Genomic DNA, 18,962 nt, shown 5'->3' on the forward strand with positions numbered 1-18,962 from the left:
TTATTTGAAAATAAAAAAATTAAATTCTAGTTGTTAAATACGATGAAACATTTAACTTCACTCATATGTAAAACGCTATGTAAAAGAAAAGCTACTTTTATATTTTGTTATGTACTATGAACGCGGATGAATACCAACAGTAATACCGAGGTAGTCTGTGCTTGTAACAAGGTGGCGTCACTTGAGCTCGTAGTAGTTCACGTAAACACGTGGTACTGAAGTATGGCTCAACTGTCCTTTGTGAAGACATAAGACTTAAAAATAATTTAATTACACTAATTATAAAATAAATGTTTCCTAAGAAAACTAATGCATAGTAGTGAGGTTAGGCTTACTTGATGAGTAACGGGAAATGTTTAACATGAAACAGAATATACAACAGTAGGCGGGAACACGTACTGAGAATCTATGACGCCAAACAGTGGCCAATGAAGCCTCACTTCAGTCACGTGCTATTGTTTACATTAGGATTTTTCTTACAGCGAAAATATTATACCTCCATGCCCCCCAAGTGCCTTCATGGCATGTTACGGGGATACCTTTATCTTTTACCTTTATTATTATTATTATTATTATTATTATTATTATTATTATTATTATTACCATATCTTCATAAACAGACCTACCTTTTCGTTGTATATTTCTAGGAAGGAAGCCTTGAGCACGAAGTGGAAGTCACTTCTCTCCTGCAGCAGTTGGAACAGGTACATGAAGGAGCGGAACACGAGCCCATGATCCTGCGAGAACGGATCTGGGTTCTTCTCGAACTGAAGCAAAAAATAAACTACGATTATATATAAATCCCACAAGGGTAGCTGCCCTTCAGTAAGAGTTGCCAAAAGACACAGCATACTAAACAAATAAAATAAAATAAACATTTGCGTTATCACTATTTACGATATTTATTTTCAAATGGAAGCTACACTTGGGAAAGTACTTTTGTGCGAGATCGTGCGCATTTGCTTGGTTTCCGCACAAAACCAATCCGCGGAAAGTCTAAAATTCCACATTCAGTATTCCCAACCTAACACACATAACAATTTCCCTCTTCTTACCGCTTAAGTGACATATTGATTTTACTGCTTTAGGCTTTTAACATATTATTTTTAGAGACGTTCAATATAGTAATAATTGTAAATTGGAAACTTACCACTGCAATTTCATCTAAATTGTACTGTTAATTATTGTTTTTAAATATTTGCAAAAATTAAGTAAACTCTACAACTCCACTAAAGTTACTGCATTCGTGATGCAAGTAACATTAAGGAAGCCATTTCCAAACATCTCCTTGACCGGCAAAATTAAACTTGCCGATGTTATTACTGCAATATGTTATATAAATAATATTGTTAAAATATTAAAATGAAAAATAAATCATTACAGACAGACGTATATCACGGCCTGCTGGAGTATAGTAAACACAGAAAACATTTTAAAGCAACAATGTTGAAGATAGATATTTTTGTTTTGCAAATTTGCCGTCATTGAACAGAAACCAAGATGAAGATTTCATTGCAACTAATTAGAAATTCCTCTTTCAGGTATGTAATAAACGATCTTCGCACAAAATAATGTACGATACACGAGCGGTATATTTTCTTTCAATTCTCGGAAATTAAAAAAGCTCACCTACGTTTCGCTTTTTCAAACTTTTTCTTGAACATGAAAACTTCAACATACCGCTCTTGTAACGCATATTACTATTATTCAACAATTATTAGTAATCAAATAGAATATAAGGAAATTTAGGTGTACAGGTGATTACGTAAAATCTGAACAGAATATTTCATTACGTCTATAGCAATAATTTTCAAAATATTTAAAGGAATTCCAAAAGATTTAAAACATTCAACTGATAATTTTGGAATTATTCCCCTTAATCCGAACAATAGGCCAAATACTTCAATCTGTCCTTGTATATGATAATAATCTCTAAAGTATTGAATTGTAGGGTCATAAATAGTCAAGTTGAACCAGGCGGACTCGAACGGAATAAGAAGCTTACAACTTACACATATAACAAGTAAAGAATTTGCTCTGATGATGATGATGATGATGATGATGATGATGATGATGATGATGATGATGATGATGAGATTGCGTTGGTGATACGGTGGAATAAAACGGACACTAAAGGCAAATTTACAGAACCTCCAGCAAAAGTGCATGCCCTATAGAAAAAAATCCAGCGCTGTATCAGGGATAGATACAATGGCACGTAGAATACCGATACGGCCCGACTTTGTTTATTGTAATCAATATGGATCGGAAGTTTATGAAATATCACCTTTTTCTACGACATCACAGACAATACAGGATGCAAAGCAAACTCGTTTTTTTTTCAGTAGGTTATTTTACGACGCTTTATCAACATCTTTGGTTTTTTAGCGTCTGAATGATATGAAGGTGATAATGCCGGTGAAATGAGTCCGGGGTCCAGCACCGAAGTTACCCAGCATTTGCTCATATAGGGTTGAGGGAAAACCCCGGAAAAAACCTCAACCAGATAACTTGCCCCGACCGGGAATCGAACCCGGGCCACCTGGTTTCGCGGCAGACGCGCTGACCGTTACTCCACAGGTGTGGACCAAACTCGTTTCACTTGAACACAAATTAATATAGCACTAGTCTACTTCTATTTTGATTTTTTTTTTTTTTTTTTTGCATTTTTCTGTCTTCTATTGTCTAGTGGTCATTTTTTAGGAAATGTTCTACTTTTTGTTGCATTTTTACTCTTTTCTGTTATGAACGGGCTTTTCTTTACGCTGTAGTCATAGTCTATATCCGAGAACCTACTGCAGAGTGCTTACGCAATTCGATTGCATCTTATAAGAATTTTCCTTATGGTTGCATCAACCTTGACTAATGATCACGTGTTATGTGCTTCTCCCATTTAACGCAGCAGAACAAATACTGCAGCCGCAGTACCCGCAGTCAGCATATTGTATCAACAAGTGAAGACGTAAAAATGCCGAAAGTAAAGTAGCCACGTTCAATTAGTAGGCTAGCGGTGTCAAAGAGGACGGAAGCTTTGTAGTTTCAATAATTTTAATTATGTCACGCTGTCCATTGTCGTCAAGTCTTTTAAAGGCCGCTCCAATACTTCACGCGGAGTGTATATATAAACCAGAGTTGCAAATTTTAGCAGTGTGTCTTGTTCCATGTTATATTAATATACAGCAGCAACAAACAAGACGTGACAACGTCGCATTTTCATTTTATTATTGGTGCATGCAATAAAGACCTACAAATCTTAAAAGGAATGCCGCTGCCTAATAATTAAATGAGGCTACTATAAAAACAAAGCAAAGATTTTTTGCGATAGTCAGTGACTGAGTTTGGTGACAATGTAGGCCTATTTTCCATAGGTGGAAGTATACTATTTTGTTTGTATTTTATTATTGAAATCATGGTCAGTTTTTTAATTTTAATGTCATATTTTCAGAAATTTAAGGTAATTTTCTGTGACTTTTAAGTCATCAACTTCCGGACCTAGTAATCAATGATTCGGTTTATGTTAGGTCTATAACTTTTTTTTTGTCGATTTATGTACTTCGTTCCTGATCATATATTGCAAATTTAGTACTGTAAAACATATTGAATTGTATTGTATTGTATTGTATTGTATTTATTAACATTACATGGTGTTCATACATTGCTTTACAGCTAGAATATGGAACAAGTCAAAAAACTTAATACTATTATAAAGTCTTAATTTATAGTCACAGTCTAGATGAAATATATACAGACGAGATTTACAATATAGTCTACTAGTACAACACAAAGTTTTAGTATCAATTTCATGAAGTGTTATTGATTGTCATGAATTCACCTACAGAATAGAAGGCGTGAGAAATTAGGTACTTCTTTAATTTGGCCCTAAATAATCTTATGTTTTGAGTTTCATTTTTTATATCAATAGGGAGGCTATTAACAATGTTTACTGCCATATAACGCACTCCTTTTTGATAGCACGATAGACTTGCCGATGGAGTATGAATGTCATTTTTTGACGTGTATTTATGCTATGAACTGTTGAATTAGTTACAAAGTTTTCACGATTACATACGAGGAAGTTTATTAATGAAAAGATATACTGACAAGCCATGGGCATTATTTGTAGTTTTTTTAAAATAGTCCTACACGATTCCCTAGATTTGGCACCTACCATTATTCTAATTACTCTTTTTTGTAATAGAAATATACTGTTACTATCTGTGGAATTTCCCCAGAATATTATTCCAAAACTCATTATCAAGTGGAAGTATGCAAAGTATCTATTGTTTTTGAGGTATTTATATTTACTATCTTTTGCATAGATCGAATAGCAAAACAAGCTGAATTTAGTTTGGGGGTAATTTCTTTAATATGATTTTTTTCCAATTTAACACATTATCGATTTTTAAGCCAAGAAATTTGGTTGTTTGGTTTGTTATCTCTGGTCAATGTTACAAACTGTCTAGGAGAATCGCTAGTTGAAGAGGGTGGTTTCCCTCTCAAGCAGCAAAACGCACATTGTCTGGATTGCAAAATCTTTCAGATTTTCTTGCAGTTTTATATTGAAAATTGAAAAAGAACTTTTTTCGATCACTGTTATCAGTCTGTTAATGTTACTAGATTGGAAGCATCCAAAAGTAATCACAATTAGCAGTATGAACTGTACACTATTTTACTGTAAAAAATGGCTTCGCCTCGCGTAGAGGAAGGTGATTTGAGTAAGTTATCGTACCTAATTTTCTGGAGTCCTCAAGGGACTATTGATGGCGATTGCAATGATCGTTGTCTGTCAGAAAGATAAGAAAGCATTTACTGCTAGCCACTTGATTTCCTCGTTCTCAACTCACCAGTCCAGGAGGTCCTGTAAGAGTGTGTGTTTTTCCGCTTCCAGTCTGGCCGTAGCAGAAGGCTGTGGTGCTGAACCCTTCCACAGCCATCTCGATGAGTCTTTTGATTCCCGAATACTGCAGCACGTCATCCTGCGTTGCCCCAGGTTCGAATACTACGTTGTAGGAGAACACTCTTGGTTTGGGGTGCGCCGAACCAACAGGGCCAAGCTGTGAAGACAGACACAATCTGACATGTAATTGCTTCAGCTACAAAACGTCGTTTTCTGAAGTGTAACTATCATACCAGGATCATTTCATAAGTTATGGCAACTATGTTATATCTTCCAAATAACCGAAAATGTAGATAATTCAGTATGTATGTTTGAAAACCCGTGTAAGTAAAGTTGAACAGTAGGCCTAATCATACGTGAAAATTTGAGATCTTGGAACACTCTCCCTACTCGCCTGATTTCAGTCCATGCGACTTTGATCTCATTCCGCAATTGAAGAACCCGCTGCGTGGGAAGCGGTTTGCAAACAGGGAGGACATCTTAACAGCATTTTGACGAGAGGTGGTACACATAGAGGAATCGCACACAGCCGATGGTATTCAACGCCTGCATCATCGTTGGCAAAGATGTGTTGAAGCCTTGGGAGATTACTTTGAAGGGTGTTAGCTATGAGTACTGTAGAGCGTCCCGTTTAGGCATAGTGACAACGTAAAGAAACTGCAGGTAACGTGGGGGGGGACGAGCCGTACGATAAACACGAGGGATGCACAAGGTTTAGATACAACATTTATGGCGGAGCATTAATTAAAATTATATTTTCCAAAAACGCACAAAACAAAAGAATCCAAATTGCATAACGTTATCATATACACATTTTAACAAACAAGAACCTGAATAAATTGAAATTTGAGAAGGGATAATTATGTTTAGGAAATAGTGTTGTCACTTCAGACCAATATAGGCTACTGTAGTTTCGTTAATTCGGCCACAGAAGACGGTGATATTATGTTAGTCATACAGAGAATGAAATTTATGACCGTAAAAAACGCTCCTTGAAGCAACATCATATAAGAAGTAAATTTTGATTTGTTGTATTGAATTATTTCAACGTTACAATTGCTTGTTTGTTAAAATGTGTGTATGATAATGTTATGCAATTTGTGTTCTTTTGTTTTGTGTCTTTCTGGAAAATATAATTTCAATTAATGCTCCGCCATAAATGTTGTAACTAAAACCTTGTGCATCCCTCGTGTTTATCGTACGGATCGTCCTCTCCCACACGTTACCTGCAATTTGTTTACGTTTTCACTGTGCCTAAACGAGACGCTCTACAGTCTACTGTAATGTACTTTGTTTCCTTTTGTGCATAATAAAACAATGATTTCTATTTACGCATCTTTTAATTTCTCTTACTCATTGCCTCCTGTACTCGGACCCAATTTGGTACTATCTAGCATTGCGAAGCACGTTCCAGTGACTTTCAATCGCATATAGTGAATTTCTTTCCTGCAGCTTTATTGGCTGATATATAAGTTATACTGGGTGTTCATTTCAAAGTGTGTCATGACGTCACTGTTGTGAGTCAGCGATTTGAAGCGAGTTTCAGCTTTTATAGCAGAGACGTTGCCTATTAATCAAGGCGTTCAATCTGAACTTGAGAACGTGTACGGTATAACTTGAACGTCGTAGCAACAGATGGCTGTCTGTAAAGTCTGTGTGCTACCGTAACCTCTTTCGAACTGTGTTCTGCGCGGGCAAGTCGTACGCAGGGTATTTGTTATCATCGGTTGCGTACGGCAACATTCCACAGTACAAATCAAATGCTCCGTGTCCATGTTGACCGTCGAAGTTAATGTCAACAAATACGTTAGTAATCGTCTTAATCCTCTCCTCATAAAGAAAAAACTCACCTCAGTACGTGTTTCTAAACAGTTAACATTCCTGCCACTACAGGCGTTACCGTATGTATCGGTAAGTACTCTTCAGAATGAACGCCGTACTTGCTAGGCAACTTCTCTGGCACATAGGTAATACGCCTCTGCGGAAGTGTAGGAAGATTGAATTCTCTAGGCTCATCGACTAGCCACAAGACGGCATACAGCGAGCCATGACACACTTTGAACTGAACACGCAGTAGTCGCCATGACTTATGAAATTACCCTCGTATAAAACTCGGAAATTATTTTATTATTGGAGGTAAATCGCTAAGAACTTCTTAAACTCCAACCTAAGTAACTCGATGCATTTGGGCGGAGCCTATCAGTGCGGTAGTGTATTGCGAGCTGCATCGTCTCACGGCCGCTAAGGGGTAAGATGCGCGTGGAAGAAGGTGGTTAGTAGGGTGGTATTTTAGACGCTCGTCTTCAAGCAATTCTTTCCACCAAATCGGTCATTGGACTGACCCCCTCCACTCATCACTTGGGCAAAGGACTTGTTTCGTCTCTATACAGATTCCAGACACGGAGTGATAGGCCTAACAAACTGAATCATCTATTACAATAAAGAAACTCGGGACATAGTCTATTCTACGTGCCGTTGTATCTGTCCCTGATACAGCGCTGAATTTTTTTCTATTGAGGGGATGTACTTTTGCTGCAGTTCGACAACAACCCGAATCCACCATCTGCCATACTACGTATTCCTCTCCAGCCATCAAAGTCCTGAATATCATACTTCTGGTGGTGGTCTGCAGTACCCCTATATGAATCGTCATATCGCTGTTAGGTAAACAAGAATCTGGGGGTCTCCGGTGTAGTATGAATTGTGTAGAATCCACCGTCACTAGCATCTACCAATATTTAGATAAACCGCGAGGAACCACCATTACGATGTAGGCCGATACGGCGTCGCGAAACACAAGTTATGCCCGGTTTCTCTAAACGGAATGATAATGAAAAGCGAATTGTGAAGAGTGTTGGTGGAATGACAATGGAAAAACTTTCACGATCTTGGAGTGGTCCACAAAAACAATTTCACCAACGCCGGGATTTGAACTTAGGTTCGTGTTCTGCCACCGTGACTTAATAAATGGTAGGTATTGTATTTTTTAAAAAACGCAAATAGTGCATTTGTCCATTGTACCCAATATGGAAATCTTATATTACATCTAGATCTACAAAAATTAAAATCTTTAACAGTAATGTGAAATCAGTCTTATTATATGGCTGTGAGACATGGAAAACAAGTAAAATTATACAAAATAAACTGCAAACATTTGTTAATAGATGTTTACGAAGAATATTAAAAATTAGATGGCCAGATATAATCACAAACTCAGAACTATGGAAGATAATAAATCAGAAAGAAATCACAATAGAAATCAAAAGACGAAAGTGGAATTGGATAGGGCACACAATCAGGAAAGAAGATGGAGCAGTAGAAAGAATGGCTTTAGATTGGAACCCCCAGGGTAGTAGAACAAGAGGAAGGCCAAAAAATACATGGAAGAGAACAGTTTTTGAGGAAATTACTAGGGAGGGGAAAACATGGAGCGAAGTGAAGAAGTTGGCTACAAATAGGGTCCGATGGAGGCACTTTGTGAATGCCCTATGCTCCTCATGAGGAGATACAGGAGTTGATTGATTGATTGCTTGATTGATTGATTGTATTCTTTATTATTTTATGAAACCGAAGATGATTAGCAGCCGAACTAGCGTAAGAGATTACAAGCAATTCTAAACGCTAGCGGAAATTACATTGCGTTCTTACCATAATTTGTCCATTCCCTGGGAACTGCAAAATAGATTCATCGCCGCTTTTAATTTCCTTTTTATTCAATGGCCGAACTCTGAAAAGAAAAGGGAAGAAAGTAATTCCATAATATTGGGAAAAGCACAATTTTACAAGAAACAAAGGTCTTATACAATGCACCTTACCTGACGACTACATTGATGTTGTCTTCCGGCGTTGGGGCATGATTCCGCACGGGAACTTGATTGCTGTTTTCCCAGCGATCTACGATGCTATTCCTGCAAAGAAATGAAACAATAATTAGAGTTGCGGTCTTGTAAAGTACGGTACAGGTCCGGTAATTTTGATAAAATACGAAAATGTGATATTCTACGGTATAAATCATCGTAGAATTGGTAGCACTGGACAGAGAAAGAAACCTGAATGTACAGTAGAGTCCCTGCGTCGGAAACTTCTGTTATGGAAACTTCTAATTTGGAAAGCTAGCTAACTCCTCCCACTACAGGAACACCACTCAATACGTTACTGATAAGGCGATCGCTTTGCTCATCCTTTACGTTGACATAAAAAAATACAGTAAAGAAGAAGAAAGAAATTTATTTAAACTTATACATGAACATATTACAAACTTAAATAATAATTATTTTAGCATCTAAATTTATACACACACAAATATAAGGAGAAGATTCCTTAATAACACATACAATATAAGAGTAAATAATTACAGCGGTAACTCGTCTGAATAAAATAATTGGTTTAACATTAACGACAATAATATTTTTAAGTCATTTAGACTGATAGCCTTTCATAATACATTTACTCAGACCAATATTAAGTTGAAACTTGTAGGGAATCTGCTGCGTGGTGGCTCCAACGCTTGGAGACAAGTATGTACACTGTTTGTGCTCATCCTGCTGTTTACACCACGTTTCTCTGTCTACCAGTCACTGAGCTTATCGTTAGACCGTGGTTACATCGTCTAGCTAGGGCGGCCACAGAAGACCAATAATGTAACAGTACGTACAAACGTATAAAATAACCTTTGATTGATTATTAGCTTTTACCCACATTTATAATCAACGAAGGGACTTCACTGTATGTAAATAACTCGAAGTATTATTATTATTATTATTATTATTATTATTATTATTATTATTATTATTATTATTATTATTATTATTATTATTAAGGGTTACAGAATCATACGAACACCAATGAAATGCCTTAAAATAGGATATTCAAAATGGCTCTCAGCTGGTTATGGATGTTGTAATATAATTGATGTGATTGGTAATTTGTACGAAAGTGTAAGATACGAAACAAGTATTTAGCTGGTTCCAGACGTGTGGAAGGAGTTTATGTTACTTCTCTTAAACAGTCACAGATCACACATTTTTCTATCAGTAATTATACATTTATCGAAATAATAAAAAGTACCGATAAGCATAGAACAAAACAATGTTCCAGTTATTCTGCACAAACTTGACTTATTACTTAAAAAATGTAGGTAAATTAACAGGACTATAAATTCAAACTATAATATAGTTAATTTTAAAATTAAATCAAATTATATAGTTGAGACTGAAAATAAAATGAAAACCACTCTAAACTTAAACCACTTTTGTAAGACCTAAAACATAATTTCTGTCAATTCATATCTTTAACGTTGATATCTCAATTCAAATTAAATATTTTTCTAATAAGGGAACATTAATGTGCTTTTTCCTATAAAAACTCTTAATGGACATCACTCAGGAAAGTTCTGAAACTTGAGTTCCAGAAACATCGCATCACAGAGAAATATTTTCTACCGAAAGTATGAAATAGTCTCTTTAAAGACAAATTTCCATGCTTCGAAATTGAGCATTTTAATTACAATAGTGTGCAGGGCCGCTCAAAGAGGGGGGGGGGCATCATTTGAGGGGACCCGGACGCCAGGTCCGATTTTTAGATTTTTAGGGAGAGTAAGACACAAAACATTCAGATAACTTTTTTTTTTACAGGAAAGAAGAATTCTGTTAAATCAGATATAATTGAAATAGTAATTGTGTTTTCAACAAGTTTGAGGAAGTAAGCTACTTTTGAAGGACTAATTCCTTGTTTGTGGGGACATTGCAATAATATTTCCTTAGTTTGTTGTGTTAGTGCTGTATTTAAATTATAACATTAATTAAAATATTGGCAAGGAGACACAATTCCTATGGGCGGCCTTGTAGTGTGTTATATACAATTACAATAATGAAATATTTTATATCAATAGTCAAACATCAGTAGTCTGGATTCTTAAAAACAGTTTACGTGAAAGGCGTGGAATTCTCAATGTTTACAGTGCTCAAAGCTTTCTTTGTTTCGCTTTATTTTTGTATGATTCATGGCAGTGTTTAACGGCTTTTTTTTTAATCGTAGCTTTTAGTCTTAACTCACACATCAGCTCTGCGTCGCATGATTTACTGATTTCATGTCCTACTTTCGCTGTGAACACGAATATTCAGTTAAAAGCGGAGAATAATAAGTCGTCGTTGAATAAACTCAGTTTTATGTTAGTGAAAACATAACATAATGAACGTGACGTGTCACCTATGTTTATAAATCACGTTGTTTATTTGCAGCTTTTCGTCTTCAGCGTAGTTTTCATATTACACTTGTAATGACGTATACACAAGAAGAACATAAATGCTAGGACTCCTAAAAGGTTTCGTTTGTACGACGACAGGCCTCTAATAGCAAATACAACGGAAGACATCATGTTGATAATGAACCAACTTCAGAACACAACTGGCTTCGAATCACGAACAGTCAAATAACCCCACCATTAGTATGAAAAATATATATATATATATATATATATATATATATATATATATATTAAATGTGCTCGACTGAAATTTATGTGCAGCCCTTTCATTTAGGTATATGTACGTCCTGTATATTTTCTATATTAGGCCTACTTATGACTTTGTTTCACTTCTAAGGAATGTACAAGGTAATCATCGATGATAAATATCCACCCAGTTCTCTTCCAATTTACGTGTCGATAACTTTATGCGAGGTAGTCCACAGATCAATGGTAACAAATTTGGATTCTCTATAATCGAAATGAAGAAATCCGGAAAGTACCTCAAATGAAACCATTTTTACAATATGAATCGGTTGACAAACCACTCAATGTAGAATTTCACTCGAGCCACTCTACAGATGATAAAAAGTTTGGATCATAATCGAAATGAAGAAATGTAGAAAGTACCTCGAATGGAGCCAGTTTTACAATATGAATCGGTTTTTGATAAACCACTTAATGTATTTTACTCGAGCTACTCTACAGATAAATGGTAAAAGGTTTGGATCATAATCGAAATGAAGAAATGCGGAAAGTATCTCGAATGGAACCAGTTTTACAAAATGAATCGGTTATTTGATAAATCACTTAATGCAGTATTTCACTCGAGCTACTCTACAGATAAATGGTAAAAAGTTTGGATCATAATCGAAATGAAGAAATACGGAAAGTACCACAAATAGAACTAGTTTTACAATACGTATCGGTTATTCGATAAACCACTTAATGTATTTCACGAACTTTAGGACGCCACTTTAGGTGATCTCATATATAATCCTTTCTTTAAAATATATAGAAGTATTGAAATTCATATTAAAAATCCACCCTAAAAAGAAAAGAATGTAGACTACATCCAACCTGCAGACAATTTTAGCAGTTTTCTCAAAACATATAGGCTACAATAGTTAAGGATATATTGTGTAGTTACTCAAATAATCGAGTCATATTATGTAAACATTGTAAACAATGAAAGGGAACTGAGAAATACATGTTAGGAAAATGGAGGAGGTCGCATTCCCTTTTCTGATTTGCTCGTAACGTTTGTAGATAGGAGTCAAGTTGATTGAAACTTTATGTTCGTAATAATTCCAGAAACACGTGACTGAATTGTCGGCATTCTATTCTGGGACACTCTGTATGTCATATTACGTCACTGTACTCTAAGTTAAAAAAGAAAAAGGTCAAAATCAAAACAAAATTAAGTCTATGAGGAATCTACAATGTCGGAATGAGAAAAGAATACCAAGAAGTTTTAAAATTCCATGCTAAAAGAATAGAAAACAGAGAAATTTACAAGTTGGAAAAACGGTTAAAGATTATTATGGAAGATATTTACGCCATAGTGAGAGGAGAAAAAGAATGAAGGTGTTGTTAGCGAATATTTGCAGTAATTTAAAAAATATAGCTCACGACGTACAATCACCTCATGGCGTTAATCATCGAATTCAAGGATATGCTGAGTGCAATAAATTCATATTATTTGTTTTGTAAAGACATATTGTCAACCGAATGTAATTTTAGGTAAAAATTTTCCAATAAAAACTCTTTCAAGAATGTTTCAGTGAAATAAAAATGGTCATATTACCCCTGGTGGGACTCGAACCCACAATCCCCGGTTTAGGAGACCGATGCCTTATCCATTAGGCCACAGGGGCGGGACGCGTTGTGGTGCTTAACTTCAGGTTATATAAACGCTATTCAGATATCAACTTTCTGTTGGAAGTTCACAATATCTAGTATTGATATTAAGCATTTTGTTATCAAGAGATGAAGCTTTAGAGAGGCGGTTTCGATACGAATTGTACACATATTTAAGTAAACGGAGAGCGAAGATGAGTACGGAGGGACGATTAAACGATGTGGAACGTAGTTGGCAGTTGTTTCATATGGCAGTCGCCAGTAAGACTCTTGATCTAATCTTCGCTACTTACTTATTTCCTGTCCGAAAATAATGAATAGACCTACATTATCATTGCTGCCATTCATTTTGTATTAAAGTGAATGTAAAACATAGAGACACTTTTCCTTCAAGCTTGTATCCTCAAAGTTGTGAATTCAAATTATACGTAACTATATCTAAACTTTATTAAACTCAACAATTTTTCAATTATTAAATTACCTAGTTTTAAACTATAAATAGATTATCATGCTATTACCTAAATAAACCACTAAAGAACAACGTTACAGATTACAGATATCACAGAAAATAAAAGTTATTTTATTATTATATTAGTATTAACTTAAGGGTTGTGTCCTGTTAATGAGATGCCTGATGTTTTCTGATTCTGATAGAATATTCTTGAATGCGAGTAGGCTATCAGATGTGATTCTGGTTTCAAGCGATTTCTGTGTTTCATTTTGATCAGAGAAACTCTGGTCACACGTAGAGGAGAATGGCAGGTGTGGAATGATAATATCACTAAGTTCCATATAGACCATAAAACCAAAGGTCACAAATTGACAAGTTTCCGAATTTTATTTTCAGTGCACTATCAACGGACATCTCTAACAAACTTTAATTCAACTCTAAGACGTTAACATGAAAGTTTGCAAACTCCAAACTTTCATGCTTATGCTTACGTAATTTGCAAACAGCACACAATCGTGGAGCGCTGAAGTATACGACAGAATATGAGGAAATGGCGTCGTTGTTATGTTTCCATGGTTACCAAGTATGTTTGCTGTTATGTTTATGTTCCCATCGTGAATGACGGTATGACTTCTTGATTTTACCGTAACGTTAATATTCTTAAGTTAACGCTTACGTTATGTTTAATTTTCATTGTGAATGAGCCTTAAGGAAAGTTCACAGGAACTGAAGGTTATGGTGGAAAACGGATCTGTAATTCAATCATTAACTCCGAACATTCATGAAATGTATAAGCTTATTTTATTATTTCACGTACGTACCCCCTAAAAAGTCTTCGCGTACCCCCGGTTGAATACCACTGAACTAAACAATAAAAGTCTGGCAATATGCCATGTCTATCTTATTCCTCTGTTGTATGATAAGCAACAAATATACACTTGTAAGTAGATTTACGTGCTCATCAAAATTTCCACAAGTTTTCAAATTTGTACAAAAACTGCAAATTTGTTCAGTTAACATTTTGAGAAAAGTTACTTTGTGACTGACGTTGCTCTAGCACGTGTATAGTGCTATTGGCTTCCATTGAAACAGATTTCTAATCGCAAATTGCCTTGGCTGATCTTAAGAATAATTGGGCTGACTCCTTCATGCTGACACTTGGCTAGCTAGCTTCTCGAAGGCCAGCTTAAATTGACCCATTGTGCCCACTACAATTATGGGATGCATGTTCCAATCCAAGAAAGTGAGAGAGGAACAGAGATTAAGAGTGTTTGAGAATAAGGTTTTTAGGAAAATATATGAGGCTAAGAGGGATGAAGTTACAGGAGAATGGAGAAAGTTACACAATGCAGAGCTGCACGCATTGTGTTCTTCACCTGACATAATTAGGAACATTAAATCAAGACGCTTGAGATGGGCAAGGCATGTAGCACGTATGGGTGAATCCAGAAATGCATATAGAGTGTTAGTTGGGAGGCCGAAGGGAAAAAGACATGTGGGAAGGCCGAGACGTAGATGGGAGGATAATATTAAAATGGATTTAAGAGAGATGGGATATGATGGTAGAGACTGGATTAATCTTGCTCAGGATAGGGACCAATGGCGGGCTTATATGAGGGCGGCAATGAACCTCCGGGTTCCTTAACAGTCAGTAAGTATGTTCCAGTCCAACATGCTGGATAGATGACATCTGTAAATCCGATGCTGACATCTAACAAGGAACCCCTTGAGGACGAAGTCGCAAGTTCAATCTCTAGTAAGGCTCATTTGAAAGTGTTGTGTTAACAATTATGACAGGAAAAGTATTAGCTGCTAATGACCCACCATATGCATCAGGAGGGCTACAGAAAATGGGTGTCCGAGAGGTGGGAAGTATGTATTACACTTCACAAAATGGACATCGTCGACATTCAAGAAATGTTTAAAACAAACCATGAACAATAATTGAATTCAGTGACATCGAATTCATCCACCATATCGTGATGAGCTGTATGTGGTTTGCTTCAAAACTGGACCACCACAAATCTTTCGAGCCCTGAGTTCATTGTGCCACTCGCTGAATCGTAGCTAGAGAAATATATTTTGAACGAGACAAAGTGATTTTAAACGTAACTTTAACCATTTCTCCGAAATTAACTCATTCTTATTGGTTATTTGCCGCAGTACGTATAACACTATCGCTATTTTCTTCTTGTATTACTGGCACACAGTTAAAAATTTCTTGAATTATAATGTACAGTGAGAAAGGGGTCACATAATTCTATATAAACTATGTTACTCCACCACATTCCGGAACAAAGCGCTACATAAAACCGCAGTGTTGAATTGTCATACTTCCTCTATACGAATCATTTATCTCTTTCATTAGCTGCTCCAATTTCCGTTCAAAATGCTTTGACAGTTAAGGACTTCAGAATGCATGACAAATGATCCACACAATAAAAAGTACAAATGGGAATAGTGAAAAATGAATAGTGACAAATTGTATAACCAAGAAAAGCAAATATCCTGCCAGTCGTATACAATGACGTCCACATTACTCCGTGAAATACAACATTGATGTAGAGACAGCTTCCATACTTTATTAAGGCTGCGTGTTTAAGAAGAGGGGTTTGCGGTAGCGTCGATGTTAAGACGTTGAGTTGCAAGCGGGAAGGTCGTGGGTTCGATTCCCGAGTGAGTCATGGATCCTCTCAATTAATCAAACTTCCCCGACCGCACTATGCTTCTGGTGTTCACTCGGCCTCTACTGCTACTCAGTCCGGAATATTTCGCGAGAAAGAGCCCCAACATCCCGCCATCCTAGAAACTTTCGGGTCCTGTAATGGTACTTTGCTTTTCTTTGTGCGTAAAAATGCCATAGGCTATATTCCAAAGTGGCACACCAGCTTGTACGAAAGTTGCGATAAAAACAGAAAGGTAATAGGTTTGGGTAAAAAACGGTATTCATCCTGATCGTTTTAAATCCCTACACTATTCATGCATATTGCTTTACTCGTAAATATCGATATTTATCCATGTTATTGTTGTTTAGTGAACTGTCCGAAGACAAGTCCGAATCTCATAAGTGACACCAACAAGGCATCACTCATGAGGCAACCAAGCCAAGAGATAATGGGGTAGATTGGTTATCCATATCGTTTTAAAAATCGATATTCAGCCATGTCATTTTAAATTCTGATATTCATTCATATTTTAAATATTGATATTTATTCATATCATTTTAAATGTTGATATTTATCCATATCATTTTAAATATTGATATTTATCCATACCATTTTAAATACTGATATTTATTCGTATCATTTCAAATGTTGATATTTATCCATATCATTTTAAATATTGATTTTATCCATATAATTTTAAATATTGATATTTATTCGTATCATTTCAAATGTTGATATTTATCCATATCATTTTAAATATTGTTATTTATTCATATCATTTCAAATGTTGATATTTATCCATATCATTTTAAATATTGATATGTATTCATATCATTTTAAATGCCGAGATTCATCCATATCATATTAAATATCAATATTCACCAATATTGTTTTAAATATCGATATATTAATCAATATCATTTTAAATTCAGATATTCATCCATATCATTATAGCTATCTATATCAGTTTAAATACCAGCATTCACCCGTATAATTTTAAATATCGATATTCATACATATGATTTTAAACATCGTTATTTATCCATATCATTTTTAGTTGGTTATTTAACGATATTGTATCAACTACTCGGTTATTTAGCATCGATGGGATTGAAGATAACGAAATGGTATTTGGCGAGATAAGGCCGAGGATTAGCTATAGATTACCTGACATTCGCTTTACGGTTGGGAAAACCTCGGAAAACCCCAACTAGGTAATTAGTCCAAGCGGGAATCGAACTCACGTCCGAATGCAACTCCGAATCGGCAGGAAATCGCTTCAGCTGACTGAGCCGGTGACTACCATATCATTGTAAATATCGATATTTATCCATATCATTTTAAATATCGATATTATTTATCGTATCACTTTAAATATCGATATTCATTCACAGCATTTTATATATCGATCTTATCTATATTATTTTAAATATCGATATTTATCTATATCATTTTAAATATCGATATTTATGCATATCATTTTAAATATCAATATTCATCCATATCATTTCAAATGCCGTTATTAATCTATATAATTATTGCTATCTACGAGTATATTTTTGCATCAGTCGATATGTTTCTGACTCTGACGAGAAATCCACAATAGGACATCGTTGGAAAGAGGTTTACTTGTAAGTCTGTGCCCTGCGGGGATTTCTTTACCTGGAGTCTCTGACACTAGCAAAAAACGAAGTTCTCTGAATGGTACATCAGACTCTCATTGTTGTATTGATGAGGGCGAATTCCGCGACGCATAGTGTAGGGAAGGTTATTGACACTAGCAAACAAATGGCCACTTACTGACAATTTCCACGCCAGTGCTGCAACAAAGAGGATAAAATGGCAGCGTGTATACCAGCGAGTGCTAAGATTTTTCTCGTTACATGACGTATTGTGTGCCAACGTCACTCTGAGAAAAGAAAATATATAATAGAGTTCTTTAAAAGCAGATGCAATTAATTTTTTTTACATTTTGCTTAGTTCTTTTGCATTCTTCAAAATTCTAATACGAGAAATGGATTTTTTATGCAAGAATTCGGTTGTCATAGTAATAAGTTTTTAAAATTGTTTTAGTACATTGGATTTAGTGTTCAGAATACAAAGTGACTTTGTAAATTTGTAACTTACTTGTTTCCCGTGAAGTAATTAAAACAAAAGCTGAACATGGCTTAAAATTAATATGTCCAACCCTAAGAAATAGCAACTATGAAAATCAACCTGCTGAGGTACATCAGGAAAAATGCGACATATACGACCCCACTATACCATATTATAAGGAAAAATATCATCTAACGTCGATCCAAGTTATTGGATTACTGATTGGGGCTAGAGGAACCATCACAAAAATATTCGCGCATTTTTGTAAGCAGTTTGGTCTAGGACAAACTCTTGTCACTGAAGTATCTACGTGTATGTCTGCAGTGAAGGGATCTATAAAAATCCTAAGAAACCATCTCTACAGTTATATAGATTGATCTCTTTGCTATGGCGATCTGCTCACTTAAGTTGGGTCTTGCAACCAGTGCTAAATAGACGACTGTGATCATCCAATAGCTAATAGATACTAGGAAATTTTATGTTTCTTCTGGAATTAATGATGTTTTGTTTAGTCTTTTCCAATTATTTATAATTGTGCTATTTCTTATTCTTTTTCTTCTCCATTGTTTTATTTTTCTTCCATTATAACAACAATTTTATGGTAAGCTTTGTCTTCTAGGCAGCCTTCACTTGGAGGAAGCTGAATAAAATTTATTCGAAATAATAATAATAATAATAATAATAATAATAATAATAATAATAATAATAATAATAATAATAACACACATATAAACAGCAAAAACCAAA

The 18,962-nt window shown here is 35.4% G+C and overlaps 1 protein-coding gene and 1 non-coding gene across 6 annotated transcripts in view; both read right to left on the reverse strand.

Moving 5' to 3' along the window:
• Window positions 1–18,962, reverse strand: part of LOC138702974 (kinesin-like protein KIF12) — a 248,160-nt gene that overhangs the window by 40,672 nt on the left and 188,526 nt on the right. For all 5 annotated transcript variants that reach the window (XM_069830421.1, XM_069830422.1, XM_069830417.1 and 2 more), the window contains exons 3-6: window positions 8,713–8,805; window positions 8,546–8,624; window positions 4,845–5,054; window positions 627–767 (exon numbers count right to left, since the gene is read on the reverse strand). In XM_069830421.1, coding sequence (XP_069686522.1) covers window positions 627–767; window positions 4,845–5,054; window positions 8,546–8,624; window positions 8,713–8,805 — 523 coding nt within the window. The remainder of the gene's footprint in view (window positions 1–626; window positions 768–4,844; window positions 5,055–8,545; window positions 8,625–8,712; window positions 8,806–18,962) is intronic.
• On the reverse strand, window positions 12,946–13,018 carry TRNAR-CCU (transfer RNA arginine (anticodon CCU)). The gene has a single exon. It is a non-coding gene; the product is annotated as a tRNA-Arg (tRNA).

This window comes from Periplaneta americana, chromosome 7 (genome assembly GCF_040183065.1).
Source record: "Periplaneta americana isolate PAMFEO1 chromosome 7, P.americana_PAMFEO1_priV1, whole genome shotgun sequence".
In the NCBI taxonomy this organism is placed as follows: Eukaryota; Metazoa; Arthropoda; class Insecta; order Blattodea; family Blattidae; genus Periplaneta; species Periplaneta americana.